The sequence below is a fragment of the Neomonachus schauinslandi genome, chromosome 1 (genome assembly GCF_002201575.2).
Source record: "Neomonachus schauinslandi chromosome 1, ASM220157v2, whole genome shotgun sequence".
NCBI classification, from domain to species: Eukaryota; Metazoa; Chordata; class Mammalia; order Carnivora; family Phocidae; genus Neomonachus; species Neomonachus schauinslandi.
The window spans coordinates 104,739,005-104,762,091 of NC_058403.1; the positions used below are offsets into that span (position 1 = coordinate 104,739,005).

The window sequence follows — 23,087 nt, forward strand, 5'->3', positions numbered from 1 at the left end:
TACTATAATAAAAACACTTCTTTGCACCAAAAAAATCCAAAAACAAAAACAAAAAACCAAATATCAAGAAGCTGAAATAGAGAAAATAGTCCATTTATAGTAGATGCAAAACCATGATAGTCATAAACTTAACAAGAATGACAAAGAAACATATTCAAATAAAACTATGAAATCATTTGAAAACAAATTTAAAGAAATGAAAGGACATATTATATTCCTGAATGAGAAGACTTTGGTAATATTAAAAAGACTTACTACCACTAAAATGTCAATTCTCCAAAATTTACTATATAAATATAATGCAATTCCAGCTAGAATCCCTGTTAGGATTAGAATTAAATGAATTACCTTAATGTTTATGTGGAAGAATAACTGCTTATGAATATGTAGAGAAAAACTTTACTAGGTACCTATTTAGAGTCTTTGGATTAGAAGTAAATAAAAGATCTTAAAAAGTTCAAATGAAAGAATAACTCCTCCAAATATATATTTAAAAAGAACAGCGGAGAGAGAAAAGACTTACCAGCTTTGAGAATATGCTATTACATCACTATATTCAAATGAATATGTATCAGTGGTATATTAAATAAATTAGTGGAACAGAAGACAGAACATAGTAATCAATGCTAGCATACATAAAATTTTAACATATGACAGATGATAGTTCTATTCAGTGGAAAGGATGGATTATTTAATACATAATACTGATACAACTGGTTATCCATTTGGAAAGAATAAAACTAGATCCCCACATCTCACACCATATAAAAAATAAATCTTACATGTATTAATGACTTAAATGTAGGAAAACTCAGGAGACTATCTGTGCAATTTAAGAATGGGAGGCACTATTTTAACCAAAACTAACCCAAAATAATAAAAGACAGTAATTTGATCATAACAAAATGAAAAACTTTGATATGATGAAATTTACCATAAAAAGTCAACAAATTATATGTTAGAAAAAAAGAATATAAATAATTACTATACTTATAAACTGCTTTTAAAAATTATCAAGGAAAATTCCAGTAACGCAATAGAAAATTGGCAAAATCTATAAATAGGCAATCCACAGAAGGGAAAATTAAAATGTCTGGTATCTGCTCCAAGTTCATGTAATGAATCCTATTTTCCATTCCAATACCAGTTTCTTTCCAGATTTCCTAGTCTGTAGTATGTTCCCACTCCCAAGAAAAGAGGTTCAGAAGTCATCTGTGACTTCCTTCTCTCCCTGGCTACTCAGTCAGGTGTTTATCTCCCTAGCCCTGAGTAGTCTGCTCAATCCTGATTCTGTCTTAGCTTTCCCATTGTGGCCATAAAGAGGACCAAGGAGACATACTGGGACAAGCATGAGTCCGGCAATCTGACTAGGTTTGCTTTCACTCCCTGCCATTTACCAGCTATGTGAAAACAGGCATGTTAACCTTTCTAGGCTATTTTCTCTCCTCTGCAAGATGGGATAATTATACCTGTTTTTCATGGTCACTGTGGGAATTGACAGAAGTAATTTAAATACAGTGCACATTAGGACCTAAAATATGTTAGTGCCCTTTCTACTTCAGTTTCTTACAGTTAGTCTAGGCCCGGGTTCCCAGCAAAGATAGTTTCTAAATGGCTACTTGGATCCAATTGCTTGATGTTTGGAACACCTCCAATCACTGCTAATAGCTCATTTTTGCTAAAACACTGCTTGTATTATATCATTCTCCAGATTACCAATTTTCAACAATTCCTACTGCCTCTAGGGAAAAGTACAAATTCCATAGCCTTAGTGCCAAGACACTTATTCATCTGAGGTAGAAATTTTTAAAACTTTGCCCAAGGTGCCCAAAACACAATTTTTAATATTTTCATTTGGGAAAATGAAAGAGTATATTCACTTAAGTCTCATCACTCTAAATAGCAGAATGGGAAGGGAAGATAGTAAACATTGATCACAGACACAGTTATTGACATAGTCACTAATAATCAGGCATATTTGCAACACAAACTAATTAAAGCAAGATTTTATTATGGCTAGTTGCTAACAGCAGCAAAAAATAATTCTCTTTTACCTAGTACTTCTTTTTGCAAGTCATGGCATCTGGTTTGCAAGTTTACTTCCTGTTGTTTGGATGTCTGAATCTGCTGAGACCTCAACATGGCTGCATCTGACAACAATTTCAGATTTTTCATTTCCTCTTCAAGGCATATCTTATTTCTCTGGGACACTATCAAACTTTTCTTTAGTATCTCTATTTCTGTAAGGAAAATGTGAAGTTTACAAATAGACAAAATTGAATCATAAATCATTTCCCCATAGAATGATTATTTCCTTTTAGAAAATTAATAGTTGAGAGTTAAGATGACTTTTGTGTCAGCATAATGACACCTAACCAAAAAAATTTAAATTTAGTAGTTATTCTGAAAAAATAAGAAAAACAATTATATTGCTAAATGATGTATGAAAACTTTTAGTAGTTTAGCCTTTAAATTGTATTAAATGGCAATCCATCTTGCTTTTCAAATATTCACATAAATGAATAACACAATATCTGCATAATGTTGAGTTTTATTGAAATTAAATTGTTTTCTTGACAACATGATTCAGAAAAGTAAATTTAAATGTGCTAGCATGAGCTGGTTGGGTGGCATTTCTAGGAGAGTAACTAGGGTACATTCTATACAAATTATGAAGAAAGGCAGTAGGGATGGAGAGGAATAAAATGATGCAGTGTCTAAAACTAATAAATTTATGGGCAGAAAATATTAGTTAATATACCTTAATGATTCTAATAATACTCTGTGGCCTCAAAATGAGACCAGAATTTCATTATAGCAATCACTTGTCATTATTCTATCTACTTAGATTAAGCTTGATAAAAATATGCCTTCATAGCATTATGTATATTTAAATGTGCTAATTTTATATAATTTTGTGAGAAATGCATGGAGCATATTATCCTTCAGAATAATTATCAAGCTCTCCCTTAATCAGTCTCTTCAGCACTACTGTCTTAAACCAGTATTAAAACATTTAAAGAACCAAACAATAATGATAAAATACCATAAAATTTGTACAACCACAATTAATTTGAATTGATGAGGATATGATCTACGTGCAAATCTGGATAGTCTGCTTTTTCAGATAGTTCACTTGGAATCCCCTTCCTTGGTTAGCTTATCCTGGGCCATGTGATGGGTTTAGCACGTGACTGGGTATCAGAGGAGTTTGTCTTGGACTTGGAGCCACCACAGCAGAAATAGCAGCCACAGGGGCGAATGAAAACCAGAATCAGAGATCCATAAAACAGACATGGCAGCAGAGGCAATATGGCTGGTAAGTCGTTACAGGAGAAGTAAAGTGGTAGGCTAGACAGAGCACAGGGAAGAGCACATGCCTTAAAGGATGGTGATGAATAGGATTACAAATGTGGTCCAAGGAGAGAAAAGCAAAATGTCTTTCTGTGGGTGAAGAGTATGTCTGGAAGAAAACATGACCTTTAAGACAGATCTAGGGCATGAGCACAAGGGGTCTAGCATCTTCTTCACTTTTAATTATTGCTCAAAATGGAAAACCTGGTGGGGTGCCTGGGTGGCTCAGTCAGTTAAGCGTCTACCTTCAGCTCAGGTCATGATCCTGGCGTCCTAGGATCGAGCCCCACATTGGGTTCCCTGCTCAATAGCGAGTCTGCTTCTCCCTCTGCCCCTCACCCCACTCGTGCTCTCTGTCTCAAGTAAATAAAATCTTTTTTTTAAAAAAAGGAAAACCTGGATAAATAAACTGACAGAGACCAAATAAGTAAGGTTCTACTATATTCCAATGATTACTTTACATGGAAATCTTTTTCCTAGGAATAACTATATGCTTCTAAATACTTATGGATATGTACCCATTTGTACAAGGAAAACAGATAACACACTAGTGCATAAAATTTTAAAAGAAGAGAGTTTTAAAAAATATGGAGGTTGCGGTTTTTCTTCACGCCTAAAGAGTCTTGGGTATTTCTGTATCCATAAAAGTGGCTCCTTGTGCTGAATAAATTGTATCGTATCCTAATCATATCTATCTATGTTTAAGTCAGAATGACACTGCAGAGGAGCCTGCACATGCTGTCACCTATTTTTCATTTGCCAGAATGATACTGCTTAGGTTAGCAGGCTGACTCTGTAAATGTACACTACTATCTGTCTCTAAAATAACTACTCATGTCAACATGACTTTCTGACATTAAAAGAATAAGAATCTGCAATACAAATTTATTTGTGAAATATATTCTAACACATGGAGAAGTACAGCAAGATTTCCAAACTAACAGGAGCTGTGTTTCTGTCATGGAATTAGGAGAGTAAACTCAATGAATTAGTAGAGAATTAACTCACCCTTGGCAAATTACGCATCCCTTCTTGTTTGGCAATCCTACTGTCAAATATTCAATCCTACACTCATCATTCTACAACTTCATATCTGTCAGTCATGTGTCCCAATTTGGAGTTCAGAAGTTATGATTTCCACCAGGTTAACCTATTCTGTTCATTGTACCCACCTTGTGTTTTCCCTGTCTCAGCACCCCCATGGAGAAGGTCCTCCTAACCTCATTCATTTGGCCTGCCACTGCCCACATGCTACCATGGCCTGGAAATCTTTTCTGACCCAATCTGGAAGTGACTTAGATCTTCCTAGAACTTGCTCCAATTTACATCATTTTTACTGCACTGATCATATGTATACGTATGATCTACTATTAGACCATAAATTATTTTAGGTCAGAGATAATATCTTAATTTTTATTCGACCCATAATTATTACCAATGATGTCCTAGAAATAACAGGAGCTCAACAGATAGTTACCAAATGAGTAAAGTCATTATCGAGCAAAACTTCTAAATAGTTTCTGATATACTAGTTGAATATCCTGAGTATTTTTTTTTGTCTTACCTTACCTTCACTTCATAGGCAAGCATTTTGAGCCCCAAATTATTTAATGTCAGACTAGATAAAGCAAAAAAAACACATAAGCAATGTGTGTTTTAATAGGATAAGCAAATAGGCCTATTCTATCCCCAATTTCTTCAATTTTACGAAAAATGTGGACTACATTTCTAAACCTAATTCAGAACTTGAATTTTAAAAGTTCAAGAGCTATTCAATCAAGTTACTTTGAGAATGGAAGCAAATTAATTATACACTTAAAATATTCTACCTTTAGTGTGGTGATTCTACACTAAAAATATTTTTTCCTGAAATTTCTCTTATTAAAATAGGTGTGCTCTGGTTTAAGAAAACTTAATCTATGAACATTTGAACTTAAAAGTCTTGATTACATACAGAGAAAGCCACTCATTAGAGGGGTAAGAAATATTTCACTCATATCTGCTATTCAATAATTAACATACTTTGTCAGCAAGAAAATATTAAACAATGCCTTTTCTAGGAATACTGTTTCTGTTTTGGACTTTGATTTTAAACCTAAATTTTAATGTGCAAATCTTTTAAAGTATCTTGAATAATACTGTGCAATGTTTATGTGGTTCATGATATTTATTAATTTGTTAGGGCTGCTGTAACAAAGTACCACAGACTGGGTAGCTTAAGCAACAGAGATTGTTTTTTTCACAGTTCTGGAGGCTAAAAAGTCTGAGATCAAGGAATCAGCTGGGTTGGTATCTTCTGAGGGCCACGAAGGATGGATCTCTTCCAGGCCTTTCTTCTTGGCTTGTAAATGGCCATCTTCTTTCTGTGTCTTCAAGACTCTTCCCTCTGTCTGTGTCTGTTTCCAAATTTCCTCTTTTTTTTTTTTTTTAGAAACACCAATCATTTTAGATTAGAGCCCACCTACTTAAATTTATTTCTTTAAGGACCCTGACTCCAAATATAGTTATATTCTCAGGGATTGGGACTTCAATATATGAATTTGGGGGAGTGACAAAATTCAGCCAATAACACTACATTTTAGAATATAAATTAGCATTTAGATTGTGATTACAATATGCCAAAAATAAATGAGCACGTGTTGGACTAGAAGATAAAGTGGGAAAATGAAAACAATTATGTTAGGATAAAGGAATTGGGATTATGAATTAGGAGGTTATTTTAATAAAAATGTTTCATGTTTTTGTATCAACTTTTCAATTGAAGAACTATGCCATGCATAATCAACTCACCCCATAAGGATATATCCATGTAGATCACAAATAAAAGCTGGTATTTTAAAAAAAAAGTATTTATCATGTAAAATGCCTGTAATATTGTCAAAGTTTATAGCTAATATAGGTTTTTAGATCTAGACTAAGTATTATATAACGTTAGCTAATGTAAGTACAATTATTAGTATTAATCTTATATAATCAATTTCTGATTGATTATATAAAATCTTGATAAGAAGAATCTTCTTCTTAGTCCTGTTAGCTTAGCCACATGGACTTAAAATTATTTTAGGTTATTATGTTTTTAGGAAACCTCTACAATTTTAGACATTCTAATAGATGCGTATTTCATTTCATAATGTTATAATTTTCATTTCCCTAATTGGCTAATGATGTTAAACAATTTTTCATGTGCCTTTTTCCATCTGCATATCCTCTTTGATGAAATTTTTGCTGATATAATTTGCCCATTTCCTAATGAGTCTGTTTATTTAAAACGTAGAGTTTTGAGACTTTTCATGTATTCTAGATAAAAGTCCTTTGTGTGGTCCACAAATATTTTCTCCTAATCTGTAACTTGCCTTTTCATCCTCTTAACAGGGTCTTTCACAGAGCAAAACTTAATTTTGTTGAGGTTCTATTTATCAAGTTTTCCTTTTATGTATCATGCTTTTAGTTCAAGTCTGAGAATATTAGGTCCTAAAGATTTTCTAGTTTTCTAGTTTCCTTTAGATCTATGATCCATTTTGAATTAATTTTTGTATAAGGTGAACGGTTTTGGTCAAGCGTTCTCTTTTTTTTTTTTTGCCTATGGATAACCAATTACTCTAGTAATTACTCCAGTTACTTCACTGTCTCTGTTACTACTTTCAATCTGTTAAAAAAAGGGGGGGGCGGCTAGGCTATCCTTCCTCCACTGAACTGCTTGCTTACCTTTGTCAAAAATCAGTTTAGCATACTTATGTGGATCTAAATTTATACATATAAATGTATTTAATATATTTATATTAATAAATATATTTATCAAATAAAGGGCTAGTATCCAAAATCTATAAAGAACGTATCAAACTCAACACCCAAAGAACAAATAATCCAGTCAAGAAATGGGCAGAAGACATGAACAGACATTTCTCCAGCTGGCCAACAGACACATGAAAAAATGCTCAACATCACTTGGCATTAAGGAAATACAAATCAAAACCACAATGAGATACCATCTCACACTGGTCAGAATGGCTAAAATTAAGTTAGGAAACGACAGATGTTGGCAAGGATGCGGAGAAAGGGGAATCCTCCTACACCGTTGGTGGGAATGCAAGCTGGTGCAGCCACTCTGGAAAACAGTATGGAGGTTCCTCAAAAAGTTGAAAATAGAGCTACCCTAGGACCCAGCAATTGCACTACTGGGTATTTACCCCAAAGATACAAATGTAGTGATCAAAAGGGGCATGTGCACCCCAATGTTTATAGCAGCAATGTCCACAATAGCCAAACTATGGAAAGAGCTGAGATGTCCATCGACAGATGAATGGATAAAAAAGATGTGGTATGTATATATATATATATATATATGTATACACACACACACACACATATATATATATACATACAGTAGAATACTATTCAGCCATCAAAAAAATGAAATCTTGTCATTTGCAATGACGTGGATAGAACTAGAGGGTATTATGATAAGTGAAATAAGTCAATCAGAGAAAGATAATTATCATATGATCTCACTGATATGTGGAATTTAAGAAACAAAACAGAGGATCATAGGGGAAGAGAGGAAAAGATAAAACAAGATGAACCCAGAGAAGGAGACAAACCAAAAGAGACTCTTAATCATAGGAAACAACCTGAGGATTGCTGGCAGGGACGGGGATGGAGGGATGGGGTAACTGGGTGATGGACATTAAAGAGGGCATGTGATGTAATGAGCACTGGGTATTATATAAGACTGATGAATCACTGACCTTTACCTCTGAAACCAATAATACATTATATGTTAATTAATTGAATTTAAATTTAAAAATATATAAAAAAAGAAAAAATAAATAAACGGAATACCATCCATAAAAAATCAGTTCAGCCTATGCATGTGGGTCTAAATCTATATATAGAAATATATTAAAATATATATTTTTTTATATTAGTTATATATTAATAAATATATTTAAACTCTAAGAACATTAATTTTCTTCCCTTATTTAAGGCTACAAGCCTGCCACAAGGAACACTTCTTTAGGATAAATGTGTGGACATATGTTTTTACTTGCAGGGGGGCATCAATACCAAAGAGAAGAATTTCAAGGATCATTGGATATGTGTATAGTTTTATAAAAAATACCTGTCAGATCTTTTTTCAAAGTGGCTATAACATTTTATACTCTCACCTGTTTGCGTAAGAGTTCCAGTTGCTTTCCTTCCTCACCAACATCCACTGTTTTAAATCTTTTTCATTTTAACCAATTTGGTGGGTATGTACTATTGACATTTGCATTTCCCTTTTGACCAATAACGTTGAGCACTTTTTCATGTCCTTATTGGTCATTTGTATGTGTTTCCTTGTAAAGTGTCTGCTTTTGGCCATTTTTGATTGGATTTTTTGGCCATTTTTGATTGGATTTTTTGTCCTTTTGTTACTGACTTGTTGGTGTTCTTTATGTAGGCTGGACAGCAGTTCTTTGTCACATTTTTTTTTTTTTTTAGGTATTTTTTCTGTCTGTGGCTTACCTATTCATTTTCTTAACAGCATCTTTTGATGAATAGAAGTTTTTAATTTTGATAAAGTCTAACACATCAATTTTTGGTATTTTTCTTACTTCTATGCCCTATCCAATAAACCTTCATTTACTACCAATTCATGAAGACATTTTGCTCTATTTCTTCTTTGATAGTTTTAGCTTTTATATTTAGTTTTATGATTTATCTTGAATTAATTTCATGTACAATGTAATGAAGGAGTTGAGGTATATTTTCCCATATGGGTATTTAGTTATTCTATTACAATTTGTTGAAAGACTTTCTTTCTCCCATTGGATTGTTTTGGCACATTTGTCAAAAGTGAAATAATCATACAAATAGGATCATTTACCTGGCTATTTTGTTCCAGTGATCTACTGATGATCCATATGCCATTATGCATATAAATCTTAGAGACAGGTGACATTAATTCTCCACTGTTTGGATACTTTTAAAAGAGTTACTTTTTAGTTTATTTATTATCTTTTTAGCTTTGTCTTTTTGTATTTTATGTGATATGATGCAATATATATATGTAGACTAAAAATGATATATAACTCATAAAGCAACCACTAAAAAAAAAATACAAAAAGAGTACAACCATTTGGGTCTATTTACTCCTTCTCTCCATCCTTTATGTTCTAGCTGTCATAAGTTAAATCAACATACTTTATAAAACCCACATATAATTCCTACTTTAAATAAGAATATACAATTTTTTTTAAATTCAAAGGAAAAAAGTCTTTTTTCTTACCCATATTTATCACTTATGGTATATTTTAATCCATCCTAAGGGCCCTGAGGTTCTGTTCATTTTTTTTCAATGTTTATCTCTGTTCTTCAAAATGAATAATTTCTATTGCTCTATCTTAAATTCACTGGTTCTTTTTTCTATAATCACAATATGCTATAGAAGTCTATCCAGTAAATTTTTATTTCAGATATTGTATTTTTCCATTCTTGAATATCCAATTTTTAATAGTTTTCTGCTGAGATATTCTGTCTTTTCACTCATTACTAGCTTATTTTCTTTATGTCATTAAACATAGTTAACAGCTAATTTGAAATCCTGGTTAGTTATTTCTATCATCTGGATCAACTCAGGGTTGGTCTCTGCTGACTAATCTCTTGAGTATGGGCCATGTTTTCCTGTTTCTTCCCATACCAAGAAATTTGGGGTTGTATCCTGAACACTGGGGATGTTATGTTATGGAGACCCTGAATTCTGTTATGTTCCTCTAAAGGGTAGTGATTTTGACATTGTTTTATTTTAACAAGCAGTTAACTTGGCTGAACTCAAACTGTAAAATATGTTTCCCCTTGGGTAAGCAGCAGCGAAAATATCAATTATTTTGGCCTTTGATGGGTTATTTCAAGTCTTCCCTGTGCACATGTATTTCAGGAATAGGCCAAAGATTTGGAAAGAGCTTATATGCAAACTCTGAGCTCTTCCTCTCTGATCACCTCTTTTCTGGAATATTCTTTCTCAGAGGCTGCCTTAATCTATGTCCTCCAATCGTCAAGCCAAAAGACTATAGATTTATATCAGAGTTTTAGCTTCCCTACATGGAACACACTGTACCCTGCTCTCAACCTAATAGCCTTAAACAAACAAACAAAAATAAAAACCAAACCCCAGGGAATTCACCCAGTTCCATTCTCTTTTAACTAAAAAAAATTCATAGCCTTTAAAAAAATATGTCAGTTTTAGGTTCATAGTAAAATTAAGCAGAAAGTACAGAGAATTTCCATACAAATTCTGTCTTCACACATGCATAGCCTCTTCCATCATCAAAATCCTGCACCAGAGTGGGACATTTCTTATAATCGATGAACCTACACTCACACATCATATTTGCCCCCAAATCCTTAGTTTATATTAGGATTCACTCTTGGTGTTTACATTCTATGGGTTTTAACAAATGTATAATGACATGTATCCACCATTATAGTATCATACAAAGTATTTTCATTGCTCTAAGAATCTTCCATGCTCAACCTATTCTTCCCCTCCCACACTGGCAAAAACATATTTCTTTACTATATCTATAGTTTTACCCTTTGCAGAATGTCATTTAGTTAGAATCATATAGTATGTAGCCTTTTCAGATTGGCATCTTTCACTTAGTAATATGCATTCTTTCAATATTTGACATTCCCTCTGTTATGTGCTTGGTTTTGGTCACTCTCCAGTGTTTTTAAGTAGGTATTCTGTCCAGAATTTATCAGTTACCTGAGGAAAGGCTGATCCGATATGAAATACTAAATCATGAACAGAAGAAAAAGTTTTAAAATACAAATTGGCACATTTAACAGTAATAAACAGACTTCTGGTCACAGCTCAAGAGAGATGTATCATGGTTTATTTTAGATCAGCCTATAATTATTGAATTTTAGGGTTCAAATAAGTCATAATGGTCAGCTAGTTTACCAACCAACAACAAATTTAAAAGTTGATCATAAGTTCCATCACATAAAATGAAGGATTATTTCATTACTTATAATGTACCATATAGCAAAAAAAAAAGATGATTACATTCTAAATATACACAACAAACCTGTCAAGGCTGTTTCACTTATGGATTTAATTTGTAGAAAAACTTCTCCTTTCAGTGAAGTCCAGTTTTGAAAATTATCATATACTTCATTTTTAATACTGGTTAGCTCTCTTTTAGTAAAAGTAAGTAATGAAAGAGTCTTATTCCAGAAATATCTGTACTCCACCAATCTTTGACTGTAAAATAGTTTAAAAAATTAGGAATTGTAAAAATAGCAAGCATTATAACAAATATTTCTTTGAAAAAATGGTTTTCTTTGAAAAATGGTTTGAGAATGACCATATAATCTACTGTCTAAATGGAGACAATTTTGAATGTAAAAGGAGGTGCTATTTGTATATTGCTGAGATGACAGATATAAACTGGAACTATCCCAGGAAAACTGAGGTATATGGTCACCCCAACTCATTTCCATTATTTTAACTATAAAGAAAGACAGCTAACTTTTTCATACACATTAATTCAATTAATGTTTTAAATTCATTCAACAGTAAATACTTAGTGAAGAAAATTAGGTCAAAGTGACTTAATCACAGAGCCAAAATGAAAATCTCAGATTCTTAGACAGTATTCTTGCTACATACCATGGTTCTCCAGGCTGTATAAAACCTGGGGTGATAAAGAATACCTTTTAAAGTGATTGATCTAGTGCTCTTGCTTCATGAAATGTCACAGTTCAAAAGTAATCACAGATTGGGCGCCTGGGTGGCTCAGTTGGTTAAGCGACTGCCTTCGGCTCAGGTCATGATCCTGGAGTCCCTGGATCGAGTCCCGCATCGAGCAGGGAGCCCGCTTCTCCCTCTGACCCTCCCCCCTCTCATGTGCTCTCTGTCTCTCTCATTCTCTCTGTCTCAAATAAATGAATAAAATCTTTAAAAAAAAAAAAGTAATCACAGATTTTCCGCAATCTCAGTGATTTTATTACTTCAGATGTCCTGGCTATAATTTACCTAATAAAAAAGATTCAGGCATAGATCTCGTAGTTATTAGCAAAAAATGATGACTGAAGCCATGGAATTATAATTATTTGGTTAATAATTATCTTCCTGAATGGACTAAATCTATAATGCAGAGACTATATCTGTCTTATTCAACACAGTTTCCCAAGCACCTAGCACAGTACCTACCACAAAGTATATACTCAACAAATACTGATGAATGAATGAGTAAAAATAATAGATCACCCACTTGGAGGAATGAAGAAGTGAGAAGTACTGAGGATAAGACACTGGATAACACTAATGTTTTATGTGACTAAAACAGAAAAGAATCTCTCAAAAAAGACGAGGGAGTAAAAGAGAAGAAGAACCTAAAGAATTAATATCTGAAATCCAGGAAATAAGAAAATTTAAACAAAAAAGTAGTGGTCAGTGTTTAAGCCTTCAGATAAAGGCTGAACAGAGTGCACTGTATCTGGTATTAAGGAGGCCTCTGGTGATCTCAGAGAGAGGCATTAGGTAGGAAAGAACAGAGCAACAAAGCAGAAGTGACAAAACAGTTAGGTGATACCAGCAATCAAGAACCTTGACTTAAGTGGCAAGAGGAGAAAGAGGAAAATGCAGAGTAGAATGGTTTGTTAAGACAGGAGACACCTGAGTGTGCACACAGCTAAGTAACAATACAAGTACAGTCAGAGGCTAAATAAAAACACAGAAAAAAGATGCAGTCAATTTCTTGTGCAAAGTCCTAGAAAGGACAGAGGTCGGGCAGAGGCTGAAAGATTAGCCTTTGTCAGGAAAATGGGTGGTGTCATTCTATTGGTAACTAAGGTCCACCTGAGTGATGAGAAGCCACAGGAGATGCCTCTATCAGCCTGCAGAGCTGGGAGCTAAGAGAGATGCTAATTTCAAAAAGCAGAGGAGGAGTCCAAATAGATCACTTAATCAAGGGGGCCAAAAGTGAGAATGGGAAGTCTGAATGTAGAACCAGAAACTGGTAAGACGGAGACAAGAGCTATGAACTAAGCCAAGGTCAAGGGGCTAATGGTTTGGTGTAAGGCAGCTCCTAGAGTAAGCCGTGTGCATGGGAATCAGGGCTTACAAGAATATTTAACAGAAAAAAAGACTGGATGTGGATTCAAGTGCTTCTGTAGGGAGAAAGGCTGGAAACAGAAAATTCAAGCTTGTTAGCCAAGAGCAGATCCATGTTCTATGGGGTCTAAATCTTATATGATTAGTGGTGAGTGGGAGGAGAGCTTCCTTGAAAAAAAGAATATAAGAATGATGTCTATATGAGGCACCTGGGTGGCTCAGTTGGTTAAGTGACTGACTCTTGATTTAGGCTCAGGTCATGATCTCAGGGTTGTGAGACTGAGCCCCACCTCTGGCCCCACGCTAGGTGTGGAGCCTACTTAAGATTCTCTCTCCCTCTCCCTCTGCACCCCCACTCTCTCTCTCCTATTCTCTTAAAAAAAAAAAAAAAATGGTGTCTACAAAATTAGGTTAAAAGTGTGTAATTATCCATAGAATGAGAAAAATCATTACAAATAAAAATTTTAAAGTTGGTGAATTCCACCAATTTCACAAAATACAGGAAAATAATATAACTTCCTAATAAGTAGCAGCTCTACAATACCTTTTATTTTTTGAAGATTTTATTTATTTATTTTTAGACAGCAAGCATGTGCACCATGCTTGAGTGGTGGGGAGGGGTGGGGGGAGAGGGAAAGAATCTAGAGCAGACTCCGTGCTGAGTACAGAACCCAACTTGGGGCTTGATATCACAACTCTGAGATCATGACCTGAGCCGAAACCAAGAGTCAGAGGCTTAACCAATTGAGCCACCCAGACACCCTATTTGCAATTTTTGTCTACATGTTCTACAACCACTTGTCCATATGAGAACCATTTTATATAATACTTTATGTGGAGAAAATATAAAAATTATATAGCCTTTCATCTAGCATGGCCATTAGTTTTTTTTTTGTTTTTTTGTTTTTTTGTTTTTAAAGATTTTATTTATTTATTTGCGAGAGAGTGAATGAGAGACAGAGAGCATGAGAGGGAGGAGGGTCAGAGGGAGAAGCAGACTCCCTGCCGAGCAGGGAGCCCGATGCGGATCCCGGGACTCCAGGATCATGACCTGAGCCGAAGGCAGTCACTTAACCAACTGAGCCACCCAGGCGCCCCGCCATTAGTTTTTTATTATTGGTAGTTTTGAAAGATTCTTTCAGCTTTATGGTTCATTACTGATAACACTGTAAATATTATACGTTGTCCAATTTGGAAAAAACTTATCAAATTTTTTTATATGATTATAAGATTAGGAACATTTCAAGTGTTTTCAGAAAATGACTAGGCTTAAATTGTCTTTGAAATGAGGAGGCTCATAAGCCAATTTATCTTAGATGTCCTTGAAATGGTATGATTTTTATGTTGTATTCAGTGATAGTAGCTTTTGTAAATTGGCAGACGCTTAAATCTTTCTTCAATGTGTTTGGATAATTAACTTCACTTCATTGAATGGATTATGAAATAATCCAAGAGCTTTTGTTGAAAAAATCTTTCTCTTAATGAATTCACCTGTAATATAATCTGAAAAAAGTTACAATTTTTATGTGAGAATAATTTCTATGCTTAACTTGATCTTTATTGTTTTTATTCCATTAATTTTTTAAAATTCACACACATACAGATTTTTAGTCTGTGATGTCTTTTTTTTTTTTTTAAAGATTTTATTTATTTATTTGTCAGAGAGAGAGAGGGAGAACAAGCAGGAGGGGAGCGGCAGGCAGAGGGAGAAGTAGGCTCCCTGCCAAGCAAGGAGCCTGATGTGGGATTAGATCCCAGGACCCTGGGATCATGACCAGAGCCAACGGCAGATGCTTAACGACTGAGCCACCCAGGTGCCCCGATGTCTTGATTGTATTATTGAAGCATTCTAAAATGTCTTTCCAAATGGCAGCTTTAATAGTGTATTCCCAACTCAATTTTCCCTTACTCAGACTCCCAAAATATTTGTGACTACTCTAATGGCACACCAACATCATAAATTTAAGAAAGGGGAAATCAGAGTGGAAAAAGAAAGAATTTTAACCAATTACAATTAGGCCACCTTACTATTGCTAGGGGCCCTCTGAGAACCTTAGAAGGGGCTCCTGAGTGAAGGGATCTGAAATTTAAGCATCATTTCATTCACAGTAAATGATGTCTGTGGTTATAACATTAATTTCCTTTGTGAAATATGAAGGAAGACACATAGCTGCTGAGAGCTGAGTAGTCTAAGCAGAATAGTGAGGATTTAGAATAGTATTGGAGGAACTGAAGGCCTGGTGTTTAACAATTGGTAAGTATGAAGACTGACAGTTGTAAGGGTAATGACAACTAAATGAGCAGGGGTAAAAGGAGTTGGAATATTGGTAAACTCCTCTAGACAGAAACATCCTCCATGTAGAAAATCCTAAAGAACACACACACACACACACACCCCCCAAATACTAAAACAAATAAACAGGTTCATCAACATCAAAGGATATATGATCCATATGCAAAAATCAGTTTTACGTCTGTATACTAATGGTGGTCAATTGCAAAAATAAAATTAAGAAAACAATCCCACTCATAACATCAACAAGAATAAAATACTTAGAAATAAGTTCTAAAAGGAGTGCAAAGACTTATAAAGGCATAATTTGGAGACATTGCAGGTTTGGTTCCAGACCACCACAATAAAGCAAACTTCACAATAAAGTGAGTCAAATGAATTGTTTGGTTTCCCAGTGCATATAAGTTATGTTTACACTATACTGTAGTCTATTAAGTGTGCAAAAGTATCATGTCTTAAAAAACAATGTATATATCTTAATTAAAAATACTTTATTGCTAAAAAAAAAAATGCTATCATATGCGTTTTCAGTGAGTCACAATCTTTTTGCTGGTGGAGGATGTTGCCTCCATGTTGATGGCCTGCTAACTGATCAGGGTGATGGTTGCTGAAGGCTGGGATGACTGCGGCAGTATCTTTTTTTTTTTTTTTTAACGGTGCAAAAAAGGTGATTTTTGTTTTCATTTTTGAAAAAGGTGATTTTATTAAAGCATGGAGACAGGACCTGTGGGCAAAAAGAGCTGCTGCCCTGGGGTTTTGAGGATGACTGATTATATATTTGGGAGTTAGGGGAGGTAAGGAAAAAGGGAGGTTTCCAAAAGGACTTTAATATGCTAAAGAGGACTTAAAATAAGACAGCAATGAAGTCTGCCATGCCAATTGACTCTTCTTTTCACAAATGATTTCTCTGTAGCATGCAATGCTGTTTGAAAGCATTTTACCCACAGAACTTCTTTCAAAATTTGAGTCAATCCCCTCAAATCCTGCCCACCACTTTATCAGCTAAGTTTATGTAATATTCTAAATCTTTTTTATCATTTCAACAATCTTCCTAGCATCTTCACCAAGAGTAGATTCTATCCCAAGAAGCCAGTTTCTTTGCTCATCCATACAAAGCAACTCCTTATCTGTTAAAGTTATATCATGAAATTATAGCAATTCAGTCTTATCTTTAGGTTCCACTTCTAACTCTAGTTCTCTTTTTTTTTTTTTAAAGATTTTATTTATTTATTTGACAGAGACATAGTGAGAGAGGGAACACAAGCAGGGGGAGTGGGAGAGGGAGAAGCAGGCTTCCCGTGGAGCAGGGAGCCCGATGCGGGGCTCGATCCCAGGACCCTGGGATCATGACCCGAGCTGAAGGCAGATGCTTAACGACTGAGCCACCCAGGCGCCCCCTAACTCTAGTTCTCTTGCTTTTTCCACCACACCAGTTACTTCCTCCACTGAAGTCCTTAACTCCTCAAAGTCATCCATGAAGGTTGGAATCAACTTCTTGTAAACTCCTGTTCATGTTTATATTTTGACCTCTTCCCATGAATCACAAATGTTTTTAATCTTTCCCAGAAAGTTTTCAGTTTACTTTGCCCAAATCCATCAAAGCAATCACAATCTATGGCAGCTAGAGCCTTACAAAATGTATTTCTTAAATAGTAAGACTTAAAAGTCAAAATTACTCCTTGATCCGTGGGCTGCAGAATGGATGGCATGAAAACATTAATCTAATTGTACATGTCCATTAGAGTTCTTGGATGACCAGGTGCATTGTCAATGAACAGTCATATTTTGAAAGGAATATTTTTTTCTGAGCAGTAAGCATCAACAAAAGGCTTAAAATATTTAGTAAACCATATTGTATACATATTTGCTATCATCCAGGCTTTGTTGTTCTATTTCTAGAGTACAGGCAGAGTAGATTTAGCATAATTCTTAAGGGCTCTTGAATTTTCAAATTTATAAATGAGCATTGGCTTCAACTTAAAATCACCAGCTGCATTAGCCCCTAACAAGAGAGTCAGCCTTTTTTTGAAGTTTAAAAACAGGCATTGACTTCTCTCTAGTTAAGAAAGTCCTAGGTGACATCTTTTTGCAACAGAAGGTTGTTTTGTCTATATTGAAAATCTGTTGTGTAGTGTGGCCACCTTCATTACTTTTCTTAGCTAGATCTTCTGCAAACTTGCTGTATAGCTTCTACATCAGCACTTGCTCCTTCATCTTGCACTTTTATGTTATGGAGATGGCTTCTTTTCTTAAACATCATGAACCAATCTCTGCTAGCTTCAAACTTTTCTTAAACAACTTCCTTACCTTTCTCAGCCTTCATAGATAGAATTGAAGAGTTGGGGCCTTGCTCTGGATTGGGCTTTGGCTTAAGGGACTGTTGGGGCTGGTCTGATATTCTATCCAGACCCCTAAAACTTTCTCCATATCAGCAATAAGGCTGTTTTGCTTCCTTATCACTCATGTGTTCACTGGAGTAACACTTTTAATTTACTTCAAGAGCTTTTTTTTTTTTTTTGCATCCACAAACTTGGATAACTGTTTGGCACAAGAGGCCTAGCTTTTGGCATATCTTGGCTTTTTGTTTGTTTCCTGACTTCAAGTTTTTATTTAAATTCTAATTAGTTAATATATATGGTAAAATTGGTTTCAGATGTAGAATTTAGTGATTCATCACTTACATATAACACCCAGTGCTCATCACAGCTAGTGCCCTCCCTTAACACCCATCACCCATCTAGCCCATCCCCCACCCACCTCCCTCCATCAACCCTCAGTTTGTTCTCTAGAGTTAAGAGTCTCTTATGGTTTGCTTCCCCCCTTCTTTTTTTCCCTTCCCCTATGTTCATCTGTTTTGTTTCTTAAATTCTACATATGATTGAACCCACATGGTATGTCTTTCTGTGACTGACTTATTTCGCTTAGCATAATACACTCTAGCTCCATCCACATCATTGTGAATGGCAAGATTTCATTCTTTTTGATGGCTGAGTAATATTCCATTACACACACACACACACACACACACACATCCACTGATGAGTGAAAAAAGAAGATGTGCTAGATTAAAAAAGACATGAAATAACAAGTGTTGGCAAGGATGTGGAGAAAAAGGAACCCTCATGCACTATTGGTGGGAATGCAAACTGATACAGCCACTGTAGGAACAGTATGGAGGTTTCTCAAAAAACTAAAAATAGAAACATCTTATGATCCAGTATTTCCACTATTGGATATTTACCTAAAGAAAAAGAAAATTATAAATGAGCATTAATATATGCTAATTCAAAAAGTTTATGGGGCGCCTGGGTGGCTCAGTTGGTTGAGCGACTGCCTTCGGCTCAGGTCATGATCCTGGAGTCCCTGGATCGAGTCCCGCATCGGGCTCCCTGCTCGGCAGGGAGTCTGCTTCTCCCTCTGACCCTCCTCCCTCTCATGCTCCCTGTATCTCATTAAAAAAAAAAAAAAAAAAAAAGTTTATGTACCCCTATGTTTACTGCAGCATTATTTACAATAGCCAAGATATGGAAGCAACCTAAATGTCTACTGACAGATGAATGAATAAGAAAGATATGGTATCTCTAAACAATGGAATATTATGCAGCCATAAAAAGGATGAGATCATGCCATTTGCAACAACATGGATGGACCTAGAGGGTATTATGCTAAGTGAAGTACATCAGACTAAGAAAGACAAATACCATATGATATCACTTGCATGTGGAATCTAAAAAAAAAAATGAATAAACAAAAAGTAGAATCAGACCACATTGTCTGATTCCATATATCCAAAATGTCCAGAAAAATGCAAATCTATAGAAACAAAGAAGATTAGTGATTGTTAGGACAGGTGGTGAAAACAGAGATTGAGTGCAAATTGCATGAGAATCTTAGGAGTGACTCAAATGTTCCAATACTGGATGTGGTAAAGGTTGCCCAACTTAGTAGGTCTTACAATGTAAAAATAATTACATTGTGCTCTTAACATGAATGAATTTTTTAGTAAGTAATTGTATATCAACAAAACTATATAAAATAAGATGTGATATGATAAACTATGAGATTGAGAATACAAAACAAAATAAAGCCAGATGACAGAGTCTAGATTGACAAATTAAAAAAGTAAGGGAGCACTTGGGTGGCTCAGTCACTAAAGCGTCCAACTCTTGATTTTGGCTCAGGTCATGATCTCAGGGTTGTGAGATCGAGCCCTGCATTGGGTTCCGTGCTGGGTGTGGAGCCTGCTTAAGATTCTTCTCTCCCTCTCCCTCTCTCCCCCTTCCATCTCTTAAAAAAAAAAAAAAAAAGTAAGTACTTTATATTTCAAACAATTTATGAAAGATTCACAATAGGAATCCTCTAAAAGTAAACACTGCCTAAAATATTTCAAATATGGATTGATTTGGAGCACTAGATTTATATACAGATTTACATAAAGTGAAGTATACTTATATTCCATACTATTTTTTAGTGTCCATTTTACAGGCCTTCTAAACTTAATTCCCATTCTCAAAGGCATTTTATTTTGAATAGCAAATGTGCTGAGCCAATTGAGGCAGACCACACACACTCCTGATCACCTCCCTGGCAAGAGACAGGCTGGAAATGATGTCAGGAAAAACAAAGCATGATGAACACTTTTCTGGAGGCTAGGTGATTAAGCCCAATTGCAATTAAGTAAATGACAGAATAATTTTAAAAGAGCAATGCGACTCAAAGACACAGTTCATTGATCTATTAAAAGTTCCTTTTGGGATGCCTGGGAGGCTCAGTGGGTTAAGTGTCTGCCTTCGGCTCAAGTCATAATCCAGGGTCCTGGGATGGAGTCCTGCATCAGGCTCCTTGCTCGGCAGGGAGCCTGCTTCTCCCTCTGCCTGCCACTCCCCCTGCTTGTGCTCTCTCTCTCTCTCTCTGATGAATAAATAAATAAAATCTTAAAAAAAAAAAAAAGGGAAAGTTCCTTTTGGGCTCCACAAATAAAATGATTATATCTGAACACCTAAAGTTCATGCTTCTTTTCTTTGCCACATTTAGAGAGATGATAAGCTCCTTTTCTTCTGTATTCTAGTAGATATTTTTAAGATAAATTACTATAAAATCAGCTTTTAGTAATGCAACAAAATCACTGACCCTATAAATTTTGCTTTTATTTTCACCAGACTGCTTGTTCCTATGCAACGTAACTACTAGTGAGGAATAAAACCAGTAATCATTTCTATTTGTATATTATAAACTTCTATTTGTACTAAGTGTTTAGTTAGATGGTTACTTCCAAAATTGCTTTTTAGTAAATGCTATGTTTTTATATGTCAGACCCCAGACTCCCAATTTATAATCTTTTAGCTAAAAATAAACAAAAGTCACAATATCTATTGAAATTTTTTTTAAAAAATAAGCAGTTAAAAGTATAACTCAAAATGATAAAACTAGAACACAATAAAAGTAACAATATGCCTCAGTTTTTTCAAGAATTTAAAATGCTACAAATCACATGTAAAATGTGAACATTTTATCAGTCTTAATATTTTAAAGCAGCATTAATTATTTAATCTAGTTCTGGTCTAACCTTTAAAATTCGGTCAATCCTACCACCCACAATGGCATTAATGGATAAAATAAATGGGACTTTCTTAGCAGACCTGAGCCAGAGCTATTGGAAGAGCCAACTGGTCGGCCTGACTAAAGTGAAGAACTGGAGTCACCTCCTCGTTCAATACCAGATTTCTAGGACAAGGCAGAAAAGATTTCGATCTTTTCTGATGACAAAAACGATCATTTGTTTTATGAATAGACTCATCGATTCAAAAATTATTTATTGAGCGTCATTATGTGCAAGGCATTTATGAAAGGTAGTTGACCAGCAGATGATCACCAGATAGTATATTAAAAATTATTAGCCCAGGTAATTTTTTTAATGAAACAATGTCTCTGGCAACAACTAGTAGATTGAAAAAGAAAAGAAAGGAACCTAACCTTCAAAATATTCATTCAACATATTTTTTTAGTAACCCAGAACCTGTGTCTATTTATAATGTTCATTTAACTTATTTCCCTTTTCTAAAGATAAGTTACTCAATTTTGAAAAGAATCACTGTTTCTGATATTCTCAATATATTCAATTCCAATTTTATAAAAGAAAATGAACTTCCTAATTTATTTAGAACATTGGGTTTTAACTTTAGGTATTATAAGCCCTCCAAAGATTATATAAAAGCAGAATTAACACCATTTATGTTGGAGATTTTGAAATTAAGGAGGTCTATTACTATCATTTAGAAAGTTACCCTATTCTAGGGTGCCTGGGTGGCTCAGTTGGTTAAGCAACCAACACTTGGTTTCGGTTCAGGTCATGATCGCTGGGTCCTGAAATGAGCCCCTAGCTGGGCTCCACACTCAGAAGGGAGTCTGCTTGAAGATTCTCTCCCTCTGCCCCTCCCCTATTCATGCCCGCATGCACACTCTTTCTCTCTCAAATAAATACATAAATTTTTTTTTAAAAGTTATCCTATTCTTCTCTACTTTTTGTATCACTGGACTATCAGGCAGGGAATTGAATACACCAAGAAATACTGGTCAAGAGAAAAATGAATTAGTTACTGTGCTTTCATTCTAAATGTTACTGCACAATAAAAGCAAGGTGTTTGCCTGATTTAAATATATTGCTAAAACTATTCAGTTGAGATAATGATCAAAAAAACCCCAAGAGAAGTTGTTTCCTTTTTTTCCAACCACACCGAATATAGAAACTCTATTACTAAAATCTGTTTGAATGTTTATAAAGTTAATGCACTTTTTCAATCCTTATCATTTTCAGTTCTTTAAAGATAATCTTACTTGAATACTTGTGATTGTCTCTGCTTAATTTTTAATTCATGTTGCAAATGATCCAATTCTTTCTGTACTCTCTGAAATTCATATTGTTGACTTTTTAACTGCATGCTTACATCTTGAATTCTAAAAACATAAACAAACAACATCCATTACAAATATTCCTTCCTGAGAATTTTATTAAATTAAAATTTAAATACACTTTTAACAAAAATAAATGTTAAAAAGTATGCATCTTTATATATGCTAAATGAATGTACAGAAAAAGTATGGAGACACACATATCAAACACCATCACTCCTGGGGAGGAGAGTGGAACTGATGGGCAGGGGAAAGGCAAAGAACATTGAAGGGAGGCATAACTTTTACTCTGTATCTTTTGTATTGTTCAAATTTTTCAATGAACACGTATTTTCACTTGAATTACTAATTAAAATGTAACTACCCAAATATCAATTTTTATTAAAAGTAATATATGTATACAATTTCAAATATCAAATATTACTAAAA

The 23,087-nt window shown here is 34.7% G+C and overlaps 1 protein-coding gene across 1 annotated transcript in view; it reads right to left on the reverse strand.

The window, feature by feature from the left end:
- The window catches only part of LEKR1 (leucine, glutamate and lysine rich 1), a 174,925-nt gene that overhangs the window by 83,588 nt on the left and 68,250 nt on the right, over nt 1-23,087 (reverse strand). The window contains exons 4-6 of the mRNA XM_021702626.1: nt 22,584-22,703; nt 11,427-11,602; nt 2,055-2,240 (exon numbers count right to left, since the gene is read on the reverse strand). Coding sequence (XP_021558301.1) covers nt 2,055-2,240; nt 11,427-11,602; nt 22,584-22,703 — 482 coding nt within the window. The remainder of the gene's footprint in view (nt 1-2,054; nt 2,241-11,426; nt 11,603-22,583; nt 22,704-23,087) is intronic.